General features: G+C 41.4%; 1 protein-coding gene across 1 annotated transcript in view; it reads left to right on the forward strand.

Annotated features, from left to right (window-relative positions):
* The window catches only part of LOC136710716 (UDP-glucose:glycoprotein glucosyltransferase 2-like), a 37437-nt gene extending 17934 nt beyond the window's left edge, over window positions 1-19503 (forward strand). Inside the window, exons 23-40 of the mRNA XM_066686495.1 lie at window positions 850-981; window positions 4587-4717; window positions 4983-5078; window positions 5484-5586; window positions 7298-7377; window positions 8186-8375; window positions 8803-8961; window positions 9049-9134; window positions 9870-9954; window positions 10783-10865; window positions 13333-13434; window positions 13518-13602; window positions 13724-13906; window positions 14580-14740; window positions 15168-15282; window positions 15377-15493; window positions 18027-18177; window positions 18914-19503. Coding sequence (XP_066542592.1) covers window positions 850-981; window positions 4587-4717; window positions 4983-5078; window positions 5484-5586; window positions 7298-7377; window positions 8186-8375; window positions 8803-8961; window positions 9049-9134; window positions 9870-9954; window positions 10783-10865; window positions 13333-13434; window positions 13518-13602; window positions 13724-13906; window positions 14580-14740; window positions 15168-15282; window positions 15377-15493; window positions 18027-18177; window positions 18914-18939 — 2085 coding nt within the window. The 3' untranslated portion in view covers window positions 18940-19503. The remainder of the gene's footprint in view (window positions 1-849; window positions 982-4586; window positions 4718-4982; window positions 5079-5483; window positions 5587-7297; window positions 7378-8185; window positions 8376-8802; window positions 8962-9048; window positions 9135-9869; window positions 9955-10782; window positions 10866-13332; window positions 13435-13517; window positions 13603-13723; window positions 13907-14579; window positions 14741-15167; window positions 15283-15376; window positions 15494-18026; window positions 18178-18913) is intronic.
* The last annotated feature ends 535 nt before the right edge of the window (window positions 19504-20038 follow it).

Genomic DNA, 20038 nt, shown 5'->3' on the forward strand with positions numbered 1-20038 from the left:
AGTGCCCGTTTAAAGTTGACAAATTTAGTCCATTTTCTGGATATTTTGGGATCTTTGGGCCATTTGTGCACAGATGTCCCACTGTACATTGAATGATTGCAGCCAGAAACAACACACCTTTTCATCATCATGCATTAAATTAAGTGCAGCTTCTAGAGTTGTTGTCCACCATCTACGTCACAGGCAAGACGCCTATTAGAGTTTCCCAACACCGTTTGTGGGGAGAACCAACGGTCTTTTAAACCTTATTCCTTGAATTAGTAAGAAATAACATGTTTTCTGACTATCAATAAACACAAGTTAGGAACTCAAATTCCACTGTATTTATTTGTTTGACACTTTCATAGAGCTGGTGCTTAGACTATAAGGAAACACTCGTACAGCACAGTGGAGAATCACATTTATTTTGAAGCCTTAAATATAAGGTAAAAAAATACTAGCTAGTGTTCCTTTAAAAATAACAGTCGATACAGTCTTCAGCAGATTTACCTATGATTAAGCAGTTATGAACCACATAACCATAATAAATGGACCTTACACGCATTCAACCCTTCTGCCACTGGTGAAAACCATTCTGGGGTCTTAATGAAATGTTGTGGCTTTGATCAAAACACCACAAGGATAAAAAAAAAACGATATGATAATGAGCTGTTCGCAGTTCACCCTGACCCAAGCGCACAGCAATGAGGAGCGAGGTTTTTAGCCATTTTTGCTCAGTTCTCGAGCTGTGTGATTGCGACACCATCTGCTTCGCCACCGTGCAGCCCTGCTTTCTTTACATCATAAGGTTTAATTTTTAAAATTTGGTTGATTTTCCCCTTTAACTGTGTACATTTCACTATGCCCCAGGGAATGGACCAGGATGCTTTTGAGAAGAAGTTCAACACGCTGGAGGTGGGCTTTCTGCGCAGCCAGCAGAGCTTCTGTCAGGACGTGCTGAAGCTGAAAACTGGACAGAGAGCTGTGGTCAGCAACGGCCGGGTGAGACACTGCTTCTGGATTGACGTGTTCACTCTGTGTTCTGGACCTCAGGGCACCTTCGGTCCAACAGCTTAGGTCCACTTTTCCCATTTAAAAAGCTCACTCACTTAATCCAAAAAGACTCAGTAACTCTCACTCAGTGCGGTAACTCACACAGTCACATTTGATCACTCACTCAATTACTCACTCACATGTATACAATCACTCACTCATTCACTCAGCGGTGATCTCACTCACCCGCTGATGCAATTATGGTCTTTTTTGCAGTTACGCACTCACTCATTCTCACCTACCCAATCGTGCAATCACTCAGTCAGTCATTCTCTTACTCATTCACTCACACTCCAATCATTCATTCATACATTCATTCATTCATCCGTTATCTGTAAGCGCTTGTCCAGTTCAGGGTCGAGGTGGGTCCAGAGCTTACCTGGAATCATTGGGCGCAAGGCGGGAACACACCCTGGAGGGGGTGCCAATCCTTCACAGGGCAACACACACTCACACATTTACTCACACTCTCAGACACTTTTGAGTCACCAATCCACCCACCAACGTGTGTTTTTGGACTGTGGGAGGAAACCAAACACACCAAACTCCTGACAGACAGTCACCCAGAGGAAACCGACGCAGACACGGAGAACACACCAAACTTCTCACAGTCCAATCATTCACTCACTCAAAAACACTCGTTCATTCATTAGAGTGAAAGCAAAGCAGTCACTCACTCATACACACACTATTCACTCACATAGCAACCAAGTCAGTCAATCACTTTCTCACGCAATTACTCACACCCCTCATTCACTCACACACACACTGCCTCATAACCACTTATTGTTAGTGTCTTCGAGCAGTAAATCCCTCTTGATGTCCCTCCCACTGTCCCACTGATTGGCAGGATGGCCTTGTTGACAGTAGAAATGCAATAACATTCGTTTTGAGAGAGCTGTAGCGCAATGGTGAGGAAATGCAATCGCAAGTAGGAGATTGTTATTACCTTTTCATTTTAACTTTGGCAGCCATTGTACACAGAAATGCAAATACGCGTTTTTGGATTTGAATTTGAAATATGTCTAAATATGCACTCTCATGGGAAAGCAAGGGTAAACTCAAAACTGTGTTTTATTTGCATCAGAATTAGTAAAATAAGCCTTCCAATATATAAGTTTCCGTACCCACCACTGATTTTATTGCTTGACTCATGAGAATATAGAAACTTGTCATGGCCACAGAAACTCACAGATATTGAATTGTTTTACATTCAAACACAGTCCAGTCTCTGAGCTGTGGTCCTGTGTGTGGTGACTCAACATTTTAATGTTGATCCATAGCCCTATGGACTTGAGGGCTGTGTCCCAATCCTCTGTACTGCTCACTCAGCTGGAGGCCGATTATGTGAGGGTCACAGGTGGGGCAACTGAAGCCTCAGCAGAGAAGCCATGAACAGCCTAGAGCTTGAGAAACTCTGACACTGGCTGTCACTCTCCATTTACAGCAGCCTTAAAGGAACACCCCAGCAGTTTTCAACCTCCTCTGTATCTGCTGCGTCAGTAAAGTATGTTGGGTCACCACAGGTGGTAATTTGGATGTTATTCCCTGCATGTGTTGGTCCCACACACTAGGAGGAACCTTTAGGATTTTTTTTTCAGTCGGATATATGCTAATGAACTTGTTAATCAGGATAATTTACAGAGATTTGATTCATTTTTAGGTGGAAGAATTTATTGTAATCCGTCTCAAGAATACCTAAACCGAATCAGCCATGTGAGAGTTACTGATAACTATAAACATTAGAGAAAGACGTAACCAGAACTCTTTATGGAAGTACTCTTAAGATACTACAGAGGTAAATAAGCATACCTTATAACCCCACCCCACCCTCTCCTTTGGTACAAAATAATACTTGAAAGGCCACCCACCACTCCAAACTCCACTGGAATATAATCTAAGCACTGTAATTCTCCGTCTTATTGAGCAAAACTTACAAAGTGACATCCCGTTTACAGTCTAATTATTAAAAGAGACATGAATTGTATATGTGTTATATATTTATTTGCCTTACTGTGCACCACCTAATATAAGAATCACTCATCTATACAATTTTCTTATAGATGCTTGTGGAAAATAATTAGCTGCCCATGGGTTTGTGTTTTAAAGGGTTTTCTGTTATTTTTAAGAACATTTTGTTATTTCCTCAGAGGGATTCCATTCTGAGCTGCACTTCTCAGGCTTTTAAATGTTAGAACCATTTTGAATTTTTTGTTACTGCTATTAATACTCAAGGTATTTGAGGTTAATGGCTTTAGGGCTCTGAATGCCAAGAATATGCAGAGAGGGTTGCCAGGTTTTATTCCATGTGGAGAAATCTGCAGAATGGTCCAAAATGGAGACCTAGCAGTACATTATGCCGAGCGGGGTTTTGCTCTGGATGTTTTTAAAGACCTACATTAATCCAAGGACACTATCCTGAGACAACAATTAAGGCAAGAACACATTGCTGGTAATACTCTTGGAGTGGCCTCAAACATCTCTTGATACAGTGGATATATAGCTATGCAGAACAGCCATCTGGGAGAGGCAGAGAGAGAGTCTCCCTCCTCCTGATTAGCATTATAAACCATCTACAACAGCCCTGCATACAGATGACCATCTCTGTGTTCTGGAGAGGGACTGGCAACTGGCTTTTCATGGTGTCATTTGTGGTGGGAAGCTTCTGTTAGCAGAGGAACAAAAGTCCTTGAGAAGCACTATGTGGAGCTCACACTATAAGCAGACTGGACTATTCCTAGCCTAGGCCCAGATTCACCACCACAGCTACATAGACACTTTAATGGCTAAAATTGCCACAGGGGCCAATACACAATGATTGGGTGTTCTTCAGTCTTAGCAGCGCCACTGATACCCCTGCAGTGTTGTTCCAGTTAGCTCTGTTACTCATCTACAGTTAGGCAGATTCTAGAGGTGGGTTTTATCAAAGCAGGCAGTTCCTAGTCTGTGATTGATGTAACTCAGTTGTCTTAAACTGTAAGGTTTCAACGTCTTAGAAATCTTGTAGCCACACCCCCTTCCTTGAGTCTCATGACTATCACAGGTGTTTCTGGTGTTTGTGTGTCTCCTTCTCTATTACCCTTTGATGTTAATCTCTTTTGTAGTTATTCAGAAGTATCCCTCTCTTGTAGACATTTTCATGTATCTTGTGTAGATGTAAGTTTATATTCTGTTGTGCTTCTCCTTAAGTGTTTTCTAGTATCTTGTGCATATGTATGTTATATTAGTTCTCATGTGTTTCCTCTATTTACTGATCATTTATCACCATACTGTAGTCCTGTGAAGTTAGGTCTTAGGTCTTTAGACCTGTAACCTTCTCATATCTGTGACTCAGTATTACTCAGTATTACTGTTATAGTGATTACTTGTTTCTAGATGGTGTTGGTCTCTGTCCATACTTCCTTCTTCCTTCAAACCCCACGTGACACAAACAAAGCTGAAGTCTAGTTTTCTTAAAATCCTGCATTTCTAAAATCACTTTAATAGAAAGTTTCTCTGAATGATGTTATGTGAGCTTTTATATTTGATTCTCCCCACTTCCCATCCTCAACTAGATCCTGGGTCCATTTGAAGAAGAGGAGGACTTCAGTGCAGATGATTTCCACCTCCTGGAGAAGATCACAGTGAGCACCTCGGCCGAGAAGATCAAAGCTAAAGTCAAGCAAATGAGCCTGACTCCTAAAAAGTATGCAGTCTTTCAAATAATTTCCATTCTGTTGATATTCATCAAACATGAAGCTGGGGTTAATTAAAAGCACTCTCTACTGGTGACCAATGTATTATTGACCAATAACTGGGAAAGTAAACATTCATTAACAGCCCTCATTACCATCCTCAGTGTAATGTAGTCTGTTCAGGATTTGTCTGGCATATTTTTATCCAATCAAACAAATATGAACAGAGCGTGTGGGGAATCTCAGTGATGAATCAAGTGTGTGCTTCCTTTCTAGAGCCTCTGATCTCATTATGAAAGTGGATGCTCTTCTCTCAGCTGCTCCCAAAGCAGAGGCTCGGAAGGATGTCAAATTTGCAAAAGACAAACACAGGTGAATTCCCATCCGATAGCATTTGCACATCATTACCCACATCGTTCCAGTTATATTCGTACTACACTCTCAGAAAGACTGAGTGCCTTCCCCGTCACTGTGATGGTCCCCCGAAGGATCCGTCTTTCTGCTTTTATTTTTATAGAAAGGAAGTGTACCATATTCTGTTGCAATTGTATATTTTCCAGTTGCATTGTTTTCATACACTTTGGTTTTAACACTAGGCTTTTTCTAATGACGTTCTAGTTTAGAACACTGTCTTACATCTGAAGGTAACTTTAAACTGTGTCTTTAGTAAACAGAGTGTTGCAGCTAACGGAATTAACTGAAGTGCTCTTTATACGCTTCTTCAGTTTCCTTACTGTGGTTGATTTTTTTGTGTCTGTTTTATTCCTGCGTCCGCAGTGTTTTGCACCTTGCTCCGAGGGAAGATGAGGTGTTCTATGATGTGGTTGCAATCGTAGACCCGCTCACAAGAGATGCTCAGAAGCTGGCTCCAATATTGATCGTAAGCTTGTGTGTGTGTGTGTGTGTGTGTGTGTCTGTGTGTGTTTACAGGCATTTTCATATGTCCATGACCAGCACAAAGAAAAAAATGACCAGAAGAACAAAAAGTGTTTATTTATTCACTGTAGGACTAAGCTTAATCTTATAAACACGGTATTATATTCAGGTATTGATTTATATAATACATATGGAATGATGGAATGTCAATACATACATACACTTGCACACATCAATCAGCCAAAACATTAAAATGACCTTGTTTCAGATGAGCCACTGTCCCACTCATTGGCCACTGTATCAGACACATTGATCTAGTTTGCAGATCTACCTTGCAGATGTAAAGTCAGAGACAGTAGCTCATCGGTTTTCCCAGTTTGTGTTGATCGTCCTCCAGTCCTTCATCAGTAGACACAAGACACCATTGGCTGGATGTTTCCCTTTGTTTCTTTTAGGAAACGTTTAGTGTTATTGCAAATTATTTATCTACATAATAGTAACTGGGCGGCACGGTGGTACAGCAGGTAGTGTCGCAGTCACACAGCTCCAGGGGCCTGGAGGTTGTGGGTTTTATTCCCGCTCCGGGTGACTGTCTGTGAGGAGTTGGTGTGTTCTCCCTGTGTCCACGTGGGTTTCCTCCGAGTGCTCTGGTTTCCTCCCACAGTCAAAAAACACACGTTGGGAGGTGGATTGATGACTCAAGTGTCCGTAGGGTGTGTGTGTGTGTGTGTGTGTGTGTGTGTGTGTGTGTGTGTGTGTGTGTGTGTGTGTGTGTGTGTGTGTAAGTGAGAGAGAGTGAGATATTGCAGATTGTGTGTGTGTGTTGCCCTGTGAAGGGCTGGCGTCCCCTCCAGGGTGTATTCCCGCCTTGTGCCCAATGATTCCAGGTAGGCTCTGGATCCACCGCGACCCTGAACTAGATAAGCGGTTACAGAAAATGAATGAATGAACGAATAATAGTAACTTTATAGGAGAAAGAAAAAACCTTAACTGTCAATGGAAGTTAATGTGAACTGTTTTATTCCAGGTAATTTTGGAGCACTTCTATTGGTCCATTAATCATTAAATTTTCACACAGTGTTTTTCACACGACGGCCGCTCTGTTCAAATGATGTAATAAACTGAAAATCCACAAAAATGGAGACACATTTTTCATTGAACAGCTGCGATATATAATAACACTTAAAGTTCCCTGAAAGAAATGAGTTACAGATATGTGACGTCGGTATGATTCCACATTCTGATATCATATGAAACATGGTGTGTGTGTGTGTGTGTGTAGTGTGTAGTTTATTCTGCTCCATGTTTACATGTACATTTACAACATTTACAAATATCCAGAGCAACTCACAAAAGTAAGTTTACAGTGTGCTCTAATCGTGATGAGCTGCTGATGGTGGTTTAGTTTCTGCCCACTCCATGTTCTGTGGGGCATTTGTTCTCCAGATTCAGAAAGAATTGGAAATAAGGGAGTGGAGAGAGCTACTTAGTGACATTTTGAAGATTTGGGTTGAGATCTCTTTGTGAATCTACTTATACCTTGTAGTTTCAGTTCAATTTTGGGACTTTAAAAGTCCTAACTGTGTTAAAAGCCAAGAAAAACAAACACGTACATGAGCTCACTGTACTAAAACGAGTCACGTGTGTGTATATATATATATAATTTTTTTTTTTTTTTTTTAATACATGGCAGCGCTCTCCTTGATTTCCCACAGGTGCTTGGTCAAGTGGTCAATATGAGAGTGCAGGTGTTTATGAACTGCCGAGCCAAGCTCTCCGAGATGCCCCTGAAGAGGTGAGACACGGCGGCCAATTACATTACATTACACAAACACATTCACAAAGCCCACACAGCAGCATACCACCTGCTCAGATGCAGGCCTTATCACCAGAGGCCACTTGGCTTTCTCCATAAGTGATTCTGGAACTCTACACAGCGACTGGAGTTCAATAAAATGTTACATTTTTGATATCAAGTCTTATAATTAATGAGACGTTAAAAACACACGGTTTACACTTACTTTGCTGTTGATTTTTCAGATGAAACATCACAAAGAAAACAGTTGATTGTATTTTTATACTGTGTGCATTTACTGACCACATTGGCTCCATTTTGATGAATTTTACTGAAATAAAATTTGTTATAAAGTTTTTGAGGACATTTAATGTTGCCAGAAATTTATCTTAACCCTCACTCAACCATCCCCTTTAAATAATGAATTAGGGAAACTTTCAGTGCACAGTATCTTATTACTCACTTGGTTTAACACACTGGAAATATCAAACATAAAATATTAAGATGTACCCAAAATTTTGCTTAATTTTCATGCCTTGTTTTCCCCCGTTTGTTAAATTGTGCATTAAAATGTGCGAATGTATGTTCTCTGCAGACTGCTTCTTCCATTTCTTTTCATTTAGATGGTCATTAAAGCATGTCATTTGACCAGGAATTTTATATTTGAACTACTAAAATAAATGTTATATATATTATATTTTATATATATATATATTTATATATATTTCCTATTATATATAAATTATTATATATATAAATTATATTATATGACAGGTGGAGGTGATATATTCTGCTGTGTTTTCTTCAGTTTCTATCGTTTTGTGCTGGAGGCGGAGGTGTCTTTCCTGGGGAATGATACCATGTCACCAGGTCCTGTGGCCCGCTTCACAGAAATCCCAGAATCCCCTCTGCTCACTCTGAACATGATCACTCCGGAGAGCTGGATGGTGCAAGCAGTTCGGAGTTCGTACGACCTGGACAACATTCATCTACAAGAGGTACCTATACATTCAGCAAAACGTGTGTTTCTACTTTTTTTTTGACCAATAATTACATCTCAGTTTGAAAGAGGCATTCGTCAAATCTATAGAAATAAAAAGACACATTCTAAGAAACCTGTCCATTACTATTCTCTTCCTATTTAAAGGAACACTACATAATATTTTTACCTTAAAATTACAGAATCAAAATCATTGTGATATTCCCCTGACCTGTTTAAGGGAGAATAGAGCCTCTTTCATTGCCACTCAGGGCTCAGCACTGCAGAAACCGCACTGTGTAACTTTTAGAGGAGGGTAGGAGCTCTCACAGTCCATATCGTTAGGTTCTGTTGGATAGTAAAGACAAAAAGCTTACCCCAGATCAGCTGCTTCACTCTAGAAGAATAAATACCAGTCTGACATATGATTTGTCGTCTGATCTCAGGTCAGTGGAGTGGTGAATGCGGAATATGAGCTGGAATATCTGTTGCTGGAGGGGCACTGCTTTGACCTGTCGAATGGTCAGCCTCCCAGGGGTCTGCAGTTCACTCTGGGCATGAAGCAGGACCCTCTCATGCAGGACACTATCGTCATGGCCAACCTGGTGAGCCCCAATCGTGCTGTAAAGTAACTGTATGTGTGCACATTCAAAGTTCTGACGTTTGTGGTTTGTTCCTTTTGTGTTCTGAAGGGTTACTTCCAGCTAAAGGCCAACCCTGGGGCCTGGATCCTGAGACTGCGTAAGGGTCGCTCTGAGGACATCTATCAGATACAAGCGTGAGTATTTGGTATTGATTATATATATATTATGATAGTTTCAAACATGGCGTGTGCACAATTTTCACATGTCCAATCGGAATCAAGCTCGTTCACATATTATGTCATAATCAATTTTGTATCACCAAAACTACTATATCCTACCAGATCAAAAGCAGTTAGAAAATGGTCTCGTAAAAAAGAAAGATTCTTGCTTTTTGCTTCAAATAATAAATAAATAAATAAACCCACACATGTAATAAAGAAAAATATGAACAGATTAAAAGAGCAGCTGATTCAAATAGAAGTTTATTTCCTCCTGTTACATTTTACAGCCACCCACATAAGACTCTAAATATGATGGATATCCACTTTAAGCACATCACGGGTAGGTGAAACCTGGTAATAAATACAGTGTGAAAAATGCGGAGTGTTTAAAGCACATTAAAAGTTACAAGGTACACTGCTCCAGGTTTCTTCAGGTGTTTGGAACTAAAATGCTTTAAAATGATCCCAGATACTAAGATTTATTCCCCAACTTCTCTGGGTAAAGCTGAAAGTGATATCGTTTTTCACCCAGGCAGTGCCATTGTTCATCTGTTTAATATATGTCCCGCCTGGGAGGGAGAGAGGGAAAGAGAGAGAGAGAACACTGTATCATCATTGTAATTATCATAGAGTTTCTGGACTGCAAGCTTAGTTTTATAGATGGTAATGCAGTATGTGTTTGTTAAAGCGGCTGTTTTTATGCTCCAGACATGATGGAACGGACTCACCTACAGATGCTGGAGATGTGATAGTGGTGCTCAACAGCTTCCACAGCAAGATCATCAAAGTTCGAGTGAGTATTTACCCATTGATGAATGAATTAATGAAATGTGCCTGTTGTATTTGTGTGTATACACGGCCAGTGATTACAATGCAGCAATATTACTGACAGAACTAGTGTCCAAGTATTTTTGTGTATCTCTTTTGTAATACAGGAGGTCCTCGGGTTACTTCAGTCCCGAGTTACGATGTTTAGTGGTTACGACACATCTCACATTTACTGTATAAAGCCTTGTTTCGACTTAAGTGGTTTTGCGTCGTAACGTGAACTTCGTGTGTGTGTGGCGCGGCGGAAGAATACACGGTTACGCGGCTCGGGACCGAGGAGGATAGGTGTTATGATAGGATAAGTGCTTACAGTATGTTATTTACGTACAGTAGGTACGTATGTTCCGACTTGCACCGAAAATCGGTTTACGACGCAACGTAGGAACGTATCAACGTCGTAAGTCGAGGACCCCCTGTATTGTGTTCCATACTGTTGTAGATTTCCCTAAATGTAGTACATTATATTATAATATATTATAGTTATATAGTAATATCAAGCTATTAACTTTATTAAATAAATAGCTTTTATGCAATATAGTAATAAAAATAGTAATAAAATTGGTAAAACATTTTTGTGACGACAAAAAAGCAAAAAAGGGTCTTTTTTTATGTGATTATGAAGGAGAAGCATTCGTTGGGCTTTTTGTATCTCATAGAATAAATGGATATTCAATATAATTTTTATACGTTAGAACTTTAAAATAATCAGTCACAGTCTTGCGATATTTTCTAGCTCATGTCTGTAGTTCGGAATTTCATAAGAAGCAGAATCTCAGACTTCTCTGATTTTCAGGTTCAGAAAAAGCCAGACAAACTTAACGAAGACCTTCTGAGCGAGGCTGCTGAGAGCAAAGGCTTGTGGGATTCCATTACAAGGTGAGTCCAACAGAGACAGCTTTTGTGTGTGTGTGTGTGTGTGTGTGTGTGTGTGTGTGTGAGAGAAAGGGTGAGAGAGAAATCAGATTTGTGCTGGATTCTTGGACTTGGGGACATGTTGTTTCCAACCAGAGGGGGGAAAAATAATAATAAAAAAGAAAACCACTTGGTAGCTCCTGAATGATCGTTAGAGTGGGGCCCCACGTGGATGGCGGCCATATTCAGCCACTACTTGTTAGTACAGTGGCTGTTTCATAATATGAATAGGAGCCATTGAAGAAAATGACTAATTGTCCTTTTAATTAACACAGAGATCTGTGCATGCTCTTTTAAGCTGCTTGTGTGTGTGTTTGGGGTGTTTGTATCCTGCTGAAGTCTTTTAGCACACAAACACTCTGACTGTGTGATCACAAGTTGTGTGTGTCTGTGTCTGTGTGTTTGGTTTAATGAACAACTGTGTTAACTTTGTGATCTGTCTCCTCGCTCACCGCTGTCTTTGTGAAGTATGTGGAGTTCTTTGGAGAAAAGGTAGGGAGCTAAAACTTTAACTCTATCACATACCACCCTTAAACAACCCAATAAATATGGAAAGCACTCTTGGGTACAGAGTGTACTTTTCCCTTGTGTTGCTGTGTATCCCCTGTCGGGAGCACGAATAGTGGTACCCCTGCAGTTTCTGAACCAATCAGAATTGAACAATACAGATTAAAGAAAGGAGATTTGCTTTTTTTAAATTTGCTGCTAAAATAGCTCATCTCTGTTCAGCTCTACACCTTACGAGCCCTGACTCCTATCACCACCACTGTAAGCTACGTCACTGTCCACAGTGAACCATTTCATAACAACCCACTCTGACTTTGTTTACATCTCAACTGCTGAATTATTATGTAGAATTCGTTTGGTACATTTAGGGAAACTCACTTTCCAGCTCTGAATATAGCACTGTTTTCTATAAAAATGGACCTAAATATATTGTCTATAACCATAAAGCCATCCAACAGAAACATAGCCATCTGAAACCTTCAAATTGCGTATGGCTTTATTTGTTTGTATTGATCTCATTAAATATTAATGTGTATTGTGGCTAATCAGATACACTTGAGGAAAAACTTGTGCACATTTGATTTCTCGAATTGGGATCCACTTGAGGCAACACTGAAACAGGGTTCTCACTGCCAGCGAGCGTTTTTAGTGTATCACGTTGCATCACAAAGCCTTCAGTATGTTTACGCCACTAGCATCAAGTTAGACTTTAAACAACTATTGACCAATCAGAAAACAGCTTGAAGCTTTGCTTAAAGTCCTTGTGGCGTGATGCATCAGAGATAAAAACAGGTCGGTCAAACCTGGCACTGACACTAGCAGCCAGCTGTATTGATTATAATAGGAGCGTTCTGTTTTTTACATCGTTGCTCCTTCACATCGGTTATCTCAGATTTTTGCCTTAACTCCCTTATAACTCACTCACTCACATGCACTTAAGAGCTACACAGTAAGGATGCACCATTCAGGGATTCTCACCATAAGCACATAGTAGATGTTAAATAGTTAAACAGAATCTGTAATAATGCTACTGGTACAGGCATTTCCCATCGCCGCCCCCTGCTGGAAGGTTACAGTTTAAGCTTTTCTGTAGCCTGTGAGGTCTCACTTTGTTTATGAGTCAGACATGACTATATATAACCTCAGTCATAAATTACGCTCAGCGCAGTTTATATCCTAATAAGAGTTCAGTACATGTTTTCTATCATTTAAAGCTCCAAAGCGCAGTGTCTTGAAATGGCCTGAAGCGGTGTACTGCTGCCCCCCAGCCGCCCTGTGGCCTGCCTGTATTTTTTCATTTTTCAGTTTATGAGCTGAAAGCTCCTGAGCAGGTATTTGGCTCTCTGAGTCGGGTCATTTCAGACATTTAACAAGAGGATGGGATCTGTTGCGGAAAATAGAGAGCATTATTAAAATTGTGTTTGTGTGTGTGTGTGTGTGTCTGTTTGTGCTTGCTTGCGGGTGTCAGTGTTGTATTCTGTCCAAATATTTAGGCTATGTTCACATTACATCCAATCTATTTTCTCTCTTTAAATGATATATTACACTGTTCCACATCCTATCGCTGGGGGCTTTAAACCCTGCTAGCTGACGGTTGAGGCTCATGTGCAGCTGCTCCAGAGCATCCCATTTTGTTTCAGGCTTTTGCCTGTTCTTGAGGCCATTTATTGGATATGTATCTTGGAGCTGTCATGTGTGGATTGAGCCTGATCACAAGCGGAATGTGGATCTGGCCGGTTAGTGTTGTCCTCCAAGTGTGTTGAGATGTTGTGCTTTCACAAATCTCAGAGGAAGATTGTAATATTACATTTAACCCTGTAATGTGATTGTAGCTATAAACACTGGTATACTCTTGCTGCAGATGAACGATGCTTACTCTTTGTGTGTGTGTGTGTGTGTGTGTGTGTACATGTGCATGTGTCAGTTTCACAGGCGGCTCCAGCGCAGAAGAAGGAGAGAAAAAGAAGGAAAACGTTCTCAACATCTTCTCAGTGGCGTCTGGTCACCTGTACGAACGCTTCCTCAGGTCAGATGCCCACACGCTGTACACACACAAACTCCCCCTCCTCTCCACACCTTCCGTTATCCCTCACTTTATTTTCTTTTCAGGATAATGATGCTGTCCGTCCTGCAACACACCAAAACCCCCATCAAGTTCTGGTTCCTGAAGAACTACCTGTCCCCCTCCTTTAAGGTGAAACCACTGTGTGAATTTCCATGTACAAAATAATAATAATAAAAAAAAATATTTTCTATATGATACATGGGCTCATCTGATTTGTTTGTGTGTGTGTGTGTGTTTTACCCATGTATAGGAGTCGATTCCACACATGGCCAAGGCGTATGGTTTCCAGTATGAATTGGTTCAGTATAAATGGCCCCGCTGGCTCCATCAGCAGACGGAGAAGCAGCGCATTATCTGGGGCTACAAGATCCTCTTCCTGGATGTCCTTTTCCCTCTGGCTGTGGACAAGATCATCTTTGTGGACGCTGACCAGGTAAACATTTCTGTGAACGTTTGATGGCATTCAGTAGGGGGAGCCCAGGAGATACCAAAAATACCAAAAGGCAAAAATACCAAAAGGTTCTTTTAAAGGAGCTGAATTCACTCATTAAAGTGAAAGGTACTTTGTGTTTTAGAAGATCAGCCAGTTCTGTAGGAGCTCATCCCTTGGCCTAACCTGAACTGTATTTAAGGCTGTGTTTACTAGTAATGACAGATGAATAGAGATCTTTCCTTATATTCCACTTTTCATTTAAATGCTGGGCTACTCTATGCAGTGATGGGGTGAATAACTAAATCTATGGCATCGATTTAATCTTAATTTGTGAGTGAGCGAAAACTCTCATACCTCAGGTTACAGCTGGAATCCACCCACAACTATCAGATATAAATGTGTCAGTAGCATTGGCAGAAGTTTCATACTGACCAGACGTTTGCAGTCCAGTGTTGGTGCAATTTGCCTTGTGCACAAGAGTAGTGCTCCTCACCTGTGAGGGTAGTTTTACTTGGGTGAAGGAGGCTTTGCCTGGGCAAGGAACACTTTGTACACTCAAATAGTTCTGATTGTGCATGTACAGGCTGTAGCTCCCTTGACTGGCTCTTCAGAAAGAGCTTTTGCGCACACACACACACTTTGTTTACAGAATCCCTCCTTTTTTTTCTCTCAGATTGTCCGAGCGGATTTGAAGGAGCTGAGGGATCTGGACCTGGAAGGTGCCCCTTATGGATACACTCCATTCTGCGACAGCCGCAAAGAGATGGAAGGATACCGCTTCTGGAAAACCGGTTACTGGGCCTCGCATCTAGGTCACAGGAAATATCACATAAGGTTAGTCTAAGAAGCATGACTTAAAACTGCTTAACTTTACCCTCAGTGACAGTTAGGATAAGCTGTGGATAAGTGCATGAGCTAAACGTTTGGCGAGTAATTCACAACTCCACTACCTACCGCACAGATGGGTGTTCCATAACCAGCTTGGGTAGGGATACAGTCTCAGGAACACTGCGTTCACACCTGAGCGACATGTGACAAAGAGGACAATACTCATTAATTTTCAATGAGAGCCACTGATTTTAAGCCACTGGAGGCAGAGCAAGCATCGGCTAAAGTAGGAGGTGCCTGTGATTTGCTGCCTAGATATTTTTCCTTCTACTGATGAACGAGAAGCTCATTGTGTTGGTCTCAGACTACGTCTATCCAAAGAATTGTGCTGTACCCTTTCATATTGTTATAAATCTCTCCCCTTCCTTCTCAGTGCTCTGTATGTGGTGGATCTGAAGAAGTTCCGGAAGATTGCAGCAGGCGACCGTCTACGAGGACAGTACCAAGCCTTGAGCCAGGATCCTAACAGTCTTTCCAATCTGGACCAGGTCAGCACTCTTATTTGGGCTCGCAGGCTGAATGCCAAATATGTGCTCTTTGTCTGAACTCGGTTACTGAGGACTCCTCCTTTGTGTTTGACAGGACCTCCCCAATAACATGATCCATCAGGTGGCCATCAAGTCTCTTCCTCAGGAGTGGATGTGGTGCGAGACCTGGTGTGATGATGCATCCAAAGCTACGGCCAAGACCATCGACCTGGTATGTGTCCTTCTGCTAAAGATCCTCCTCTCCTCCCACAAAGTATGCACAGTGTATAACCATCTCCATTCTGAAACCTATCCCATATCAACACTGATATATTGGGAGAGAAAGTTGGATTGACGCATCACAAACCAGAAAGACAGTGGAGAAAGTGGAAGTGATTACGTTTCATAGAAATACAGTGGAAGCAGCCCATGTCAAAGCAGTTCCTGATAACAGTGAGGATATTGGCTGTGGTCATTTCTGCAGCAGAGAATGCAGAACAAAGGACCGTTCTCTACATTTCTGCACTGGCGTGCATATTTCACACACACGTCCACCACTATGGCCCTTAGGAAGGTCGCTATGGACTGGAGGATGCTTCTAGGCATCAATAATGAGCTGCTGGCCCCAGTTACGCTGAGATTTTTTTAGAAACCACAGGGATTTACGAGTTTATTCTACAGTTAGCTCTTCTACAAGAGTGGAATTACAAATAAATTATGGAAGGGATTCAGGTTAAACTTGTGAAGCAGCTGATGATCATTGGAGTGGCTCATCAAGTTATTTGGAGCTAAGCAACTAAAGAAACACCTTTTGTTTCCTTAAATCTCAGATATGTGGCAAAAATGTATAATTCCAAAATTATAAGGTCTTTTCTAGATCCTTAGCATTTAGTTTCTCTAAGGTTTGATAAGTTGGCAGCAGTGCCATGTTCTAAAAACCTTATCTTACTATTCTATGAATGACCCTTAGGGGTTATGAAGCTTTAAAGAAACACTAGGTAAGATTGGGTATTTTTACCCCTGGACTCTCCTACTGTTGCATAGTGTGATTTCATTTCACAGCAATGACTTGAAATCAGTGGTTTCTTACGAGACAAGAATAGCTCTCTCATTTACACTCCCGCTCCGAGGCTGTGGGGGAAATGTCTCATTAGACAATGCCACACTCTGATGATTAGCGTCAGATAAATGGGCTAGACTTACTTTACCTTCTCTTCATTTTCACCACACGGAGCTGTTCATTTTTTATTTCTATGTTTACTCTCTTTTCAGTGCCCAATTTTTCATATTGTTTAATTTACTGATCCTACAGGATTGAATACAAAAATCAGCCTACTTTGCACAGAGCTAGTACTCTAACCGTTCTGTTGTTGTGTTTCAGCCCTAGTTCCTAAACTAGTAAATACATTTACACATTAATTCATTCATTTACGCATTAATTCATTCATTTATTCATTCATTCATTAATATTCAGTAACCACTTACTCCAGGTGAGGGTCCTGGTGGGTCTGGTGCATAGCCGGAAAATCTGTAAATTCAGGGGGAGCAAAGGGGATCTGTGTGGGAGGTGTTCGCCTACCCACCTCCAAAATTTACATAGTGCAGTTTCTGAAGTGCTGAATCCAGAGTAGCAGAGGCTGTTCTATTACAGCTCAGTGGAACATCACAATGATTTTTGCTGTAATTTTATTGTACAAATACTGCTTGGTGCTGCTTTAAAGGAACACAGTGTAATACAGGGGGTCCTCGACTTATGACGTTGATCCGTTCCTACTTCGCGTCGTAAACCGTTTTTCAGTCGGAACATACGTACATACTGTACGTAAATAACATACTGTAAGCACTTATCCTATCCTAACACCTATCCTCCTCGGTCCCGAGCCGCGTAACCGTGTATTCCTCCGCCGCGCACACCACACACGAAGTTCGCATTACGACGTTTACAACGCAAAACACTTAAGTCGAAACAAGGCTTTATACAGTAAATGGGAGATGTGTCGTAACCACGAAACATCGTAACTCGGGACTGTCGTAACCCGAGGACCTCCTGTATTTGTTACTTGAAATCACATCTTCAAAAAAATTGTGATGCTTCGCTGACCTCTGATGGGCAGAAAGGAGCCTCTGTCTTTGCTGTTCTGGGCTCAGCACTGCAGAAACTGCACTATGTAACTTTTGGAGGAGGGCAGCTAACCACCCCTTCCTTCTCCCTCCAACATTCTTACCTAGTCTTACCTAGTCTTTAAGTAAAAGCCCAGGCTTGTAGGTCAGTTGGTGGAAGGTGATACACACACTACATGAGAGATGAGCATAATCCAGACATTAAACATCTTTCTCCAGCGATGGGTCCAGCGGGAGGAACAGAAAGCCCACACTCACTAGAATCTATAGGGATTTTAGTGAGACAACATAATCCACATAGAAGCAGTACAGCAAATGGGATATTGGAGCAGCTACACATGAGCATAATGTCAACATACTCAAGGCTAATTGTGGATTAGAAGGGTATAAAGCCTCCCAGCATCAGGCTACAGAGCAGTGGCGCTATAATGGAGCTCCATCCAATAGCTCTTGGATGAGCTGGTGTGCCAGAACTTATTATCTAACATCAGGACCTGACCTCTGTAATGCACTTGTGGCTCCACAGCAATGTTCTATTATCTAGGTGAAGCCCTTACCAGAAAACAAGAAGATGTCAGTGCAGCAAACTTCTGATTAATGTTGTATGAGGTGTCTACAACTGTGTGTGTGCTGATCCTCTGCAGTGCAACAACCCCAAGACTAAAGAACCCAAGCTGAGCGCCGCCGTGCGCATCGTGTCCGAGTGGTCGAGCTACGACAACGAGATCAAGAAGTTTCTGGAACAACTTCCTGACCGGAGTGAGGACACAGGACGCACACCAACGCACAGCACAGGTCAGTGTGTGTACTGACCAATACGCAGCTATTTTAACCCATAAGAGCCCAGACTCAGTTCACTATAAAATCAATTTCAATTAATGAAAAGTAAACAAGAGACAAAAAAAGGTGGAACGAACTTTTTAGAAGCAAAAATCTAACTCCATCTGCTCTACAGACGAATGCTGGGGGTCTTATATCACTCCAGCTAGTGCTTGGCATTGGGCACTGTGATACTCGTGTGCTCCAGGGCATCCCGTTTCTATGGTCTCTGTGTCCTCATCAAACACCTCCTTCTATAAATGGATGTTCAGTCATTGTCACTTTAAAGTGAAGGATAAAGCTGCGTAGGGAACTTTCCAAACCTTGTAAAGGGTTTGTGACACGTCACCATATGCTCTTAAGGGCTCCAAATGTTCTGTTGCTCTCACATAATGTGTATAATATCTGTTGCAAAGCATTGCCTTGAAAATGGGACGCCCAGGAGCTGCTGCACATGAGTACAGTATCACAGCATTTTCGTCTGTAGAGCAGATAAGAGTTCAATTTAATACCGTTGGGATAAGTTGGAGTGGCATTTGTGATCCAGAACTGTTTGACTAACACTGTGATCCTGCAGCCAGATTCTCACAGAAATGTTCAAGCATTAAGTGTATATACCTATACATTGGCTGCGTCCGCATACTTTTGGTCATCGGCTGTAGTGAAGATTAAAGACACTGATACGACATTCTCTTTGTCTTGTTTCTCGCAGCAAGTTCACAGCGTGATGAACTCTAGCAGCTGCCCAGGAGTAGACGGAGATGCCTGCATCTCATCCGACTGCGCAGCTGGTGCAAGGCGACTGCGCAGAGAAGGGCATTCTCCATGAAACCGAACCAGGACCTCAGCCTTACAGAGACTGCGTATATATGGGAACACTAAGACTCATTTTTATATATAGAAAGAAAAAAAAAAAGAACTAAAAGCAAAGTGTTTTTCTATTTATTGATGGTGGCGGATGGAGCCCCTACTTTAAAGGCACAATAGGTAGAATTTCTCATGTACGTGTGACAAGAGAAAGCACACACACAGATAAAAGGAGGCCTGTTTTTTCATCAGTGATTGAGAACAACTCCCAGCATCATGATTCAGACTTATTATTAGTTATTGTACATTTAACCCTCTCTTTCTTTGATGTCTTCTCCACTGTTCGCGTCTTTAGAAACGGCAGAAGGAAAGAGTGGGTTAAAGAAGTGTTTGTCGTATCCTTGTGGTCAGGTATTTGTTTTTGTAAAAAAGGATAAGGATTGCACTGGTGTCCGCCACATTCCTCAGTAAAGCTCTGGACGGGATCAGTTTTACGTGAAGAGGTGAGGTCTTGGACATATTTTTGTGAATCATTCCAAGCACGTGATAATCTCTTCGGCTTGTGTTTTCATGTTTAAAAAAGGGACCTTTAAGGGAAATTGTGTCTGCCCTAATTCACCACATCTGTTACTTTGAGATTGATTGAAACAGAAGAAAAACATGAGAATACAAGTTGTTTCTGCTGGAAAATACACACATTGACTCTTGATACAGTGTCAATACAAAATTCAGCTGCTATAATATGCACCAATTCTGGACAGAGACGTTAAGTGTGTGTCCAAACTTTATCAAATCCACACAGAAATGTGTCCAAAGACTTTTGGTGTAGTTTATATATTTATAATGAAGGGAAAAAATGAACTCAGTGAAAGCTGTGGGTCAGTTTTAAATAAAAAATAAAACAAAATGTTTTTCCTATAAGAGGAATTCACATGAAAAGCCGCCACGACATTCCCGTTCCATTTGCCCTGTGTTTTCAAGCTGTTGGAAAGTGGAAGTGTGGGATTCTGTTTGATGTTAAAGAAGTACA

The sequence above is a fragment of the Hoplias malabaricus genome, chromosome 12 (assembly GCF_029633855.1).
Source record: "Hoplias malabaricus isolate fHopMal1 chromosome 12, fHopMal1.hap1, whole genome shotgun sequence".
Lineage (NCBI taxonomy): Eukaryota > Metazoa > Chordata > Actinopteri > Characiformes > Erythrinidae > Hoplias > Hoplias malabaricus.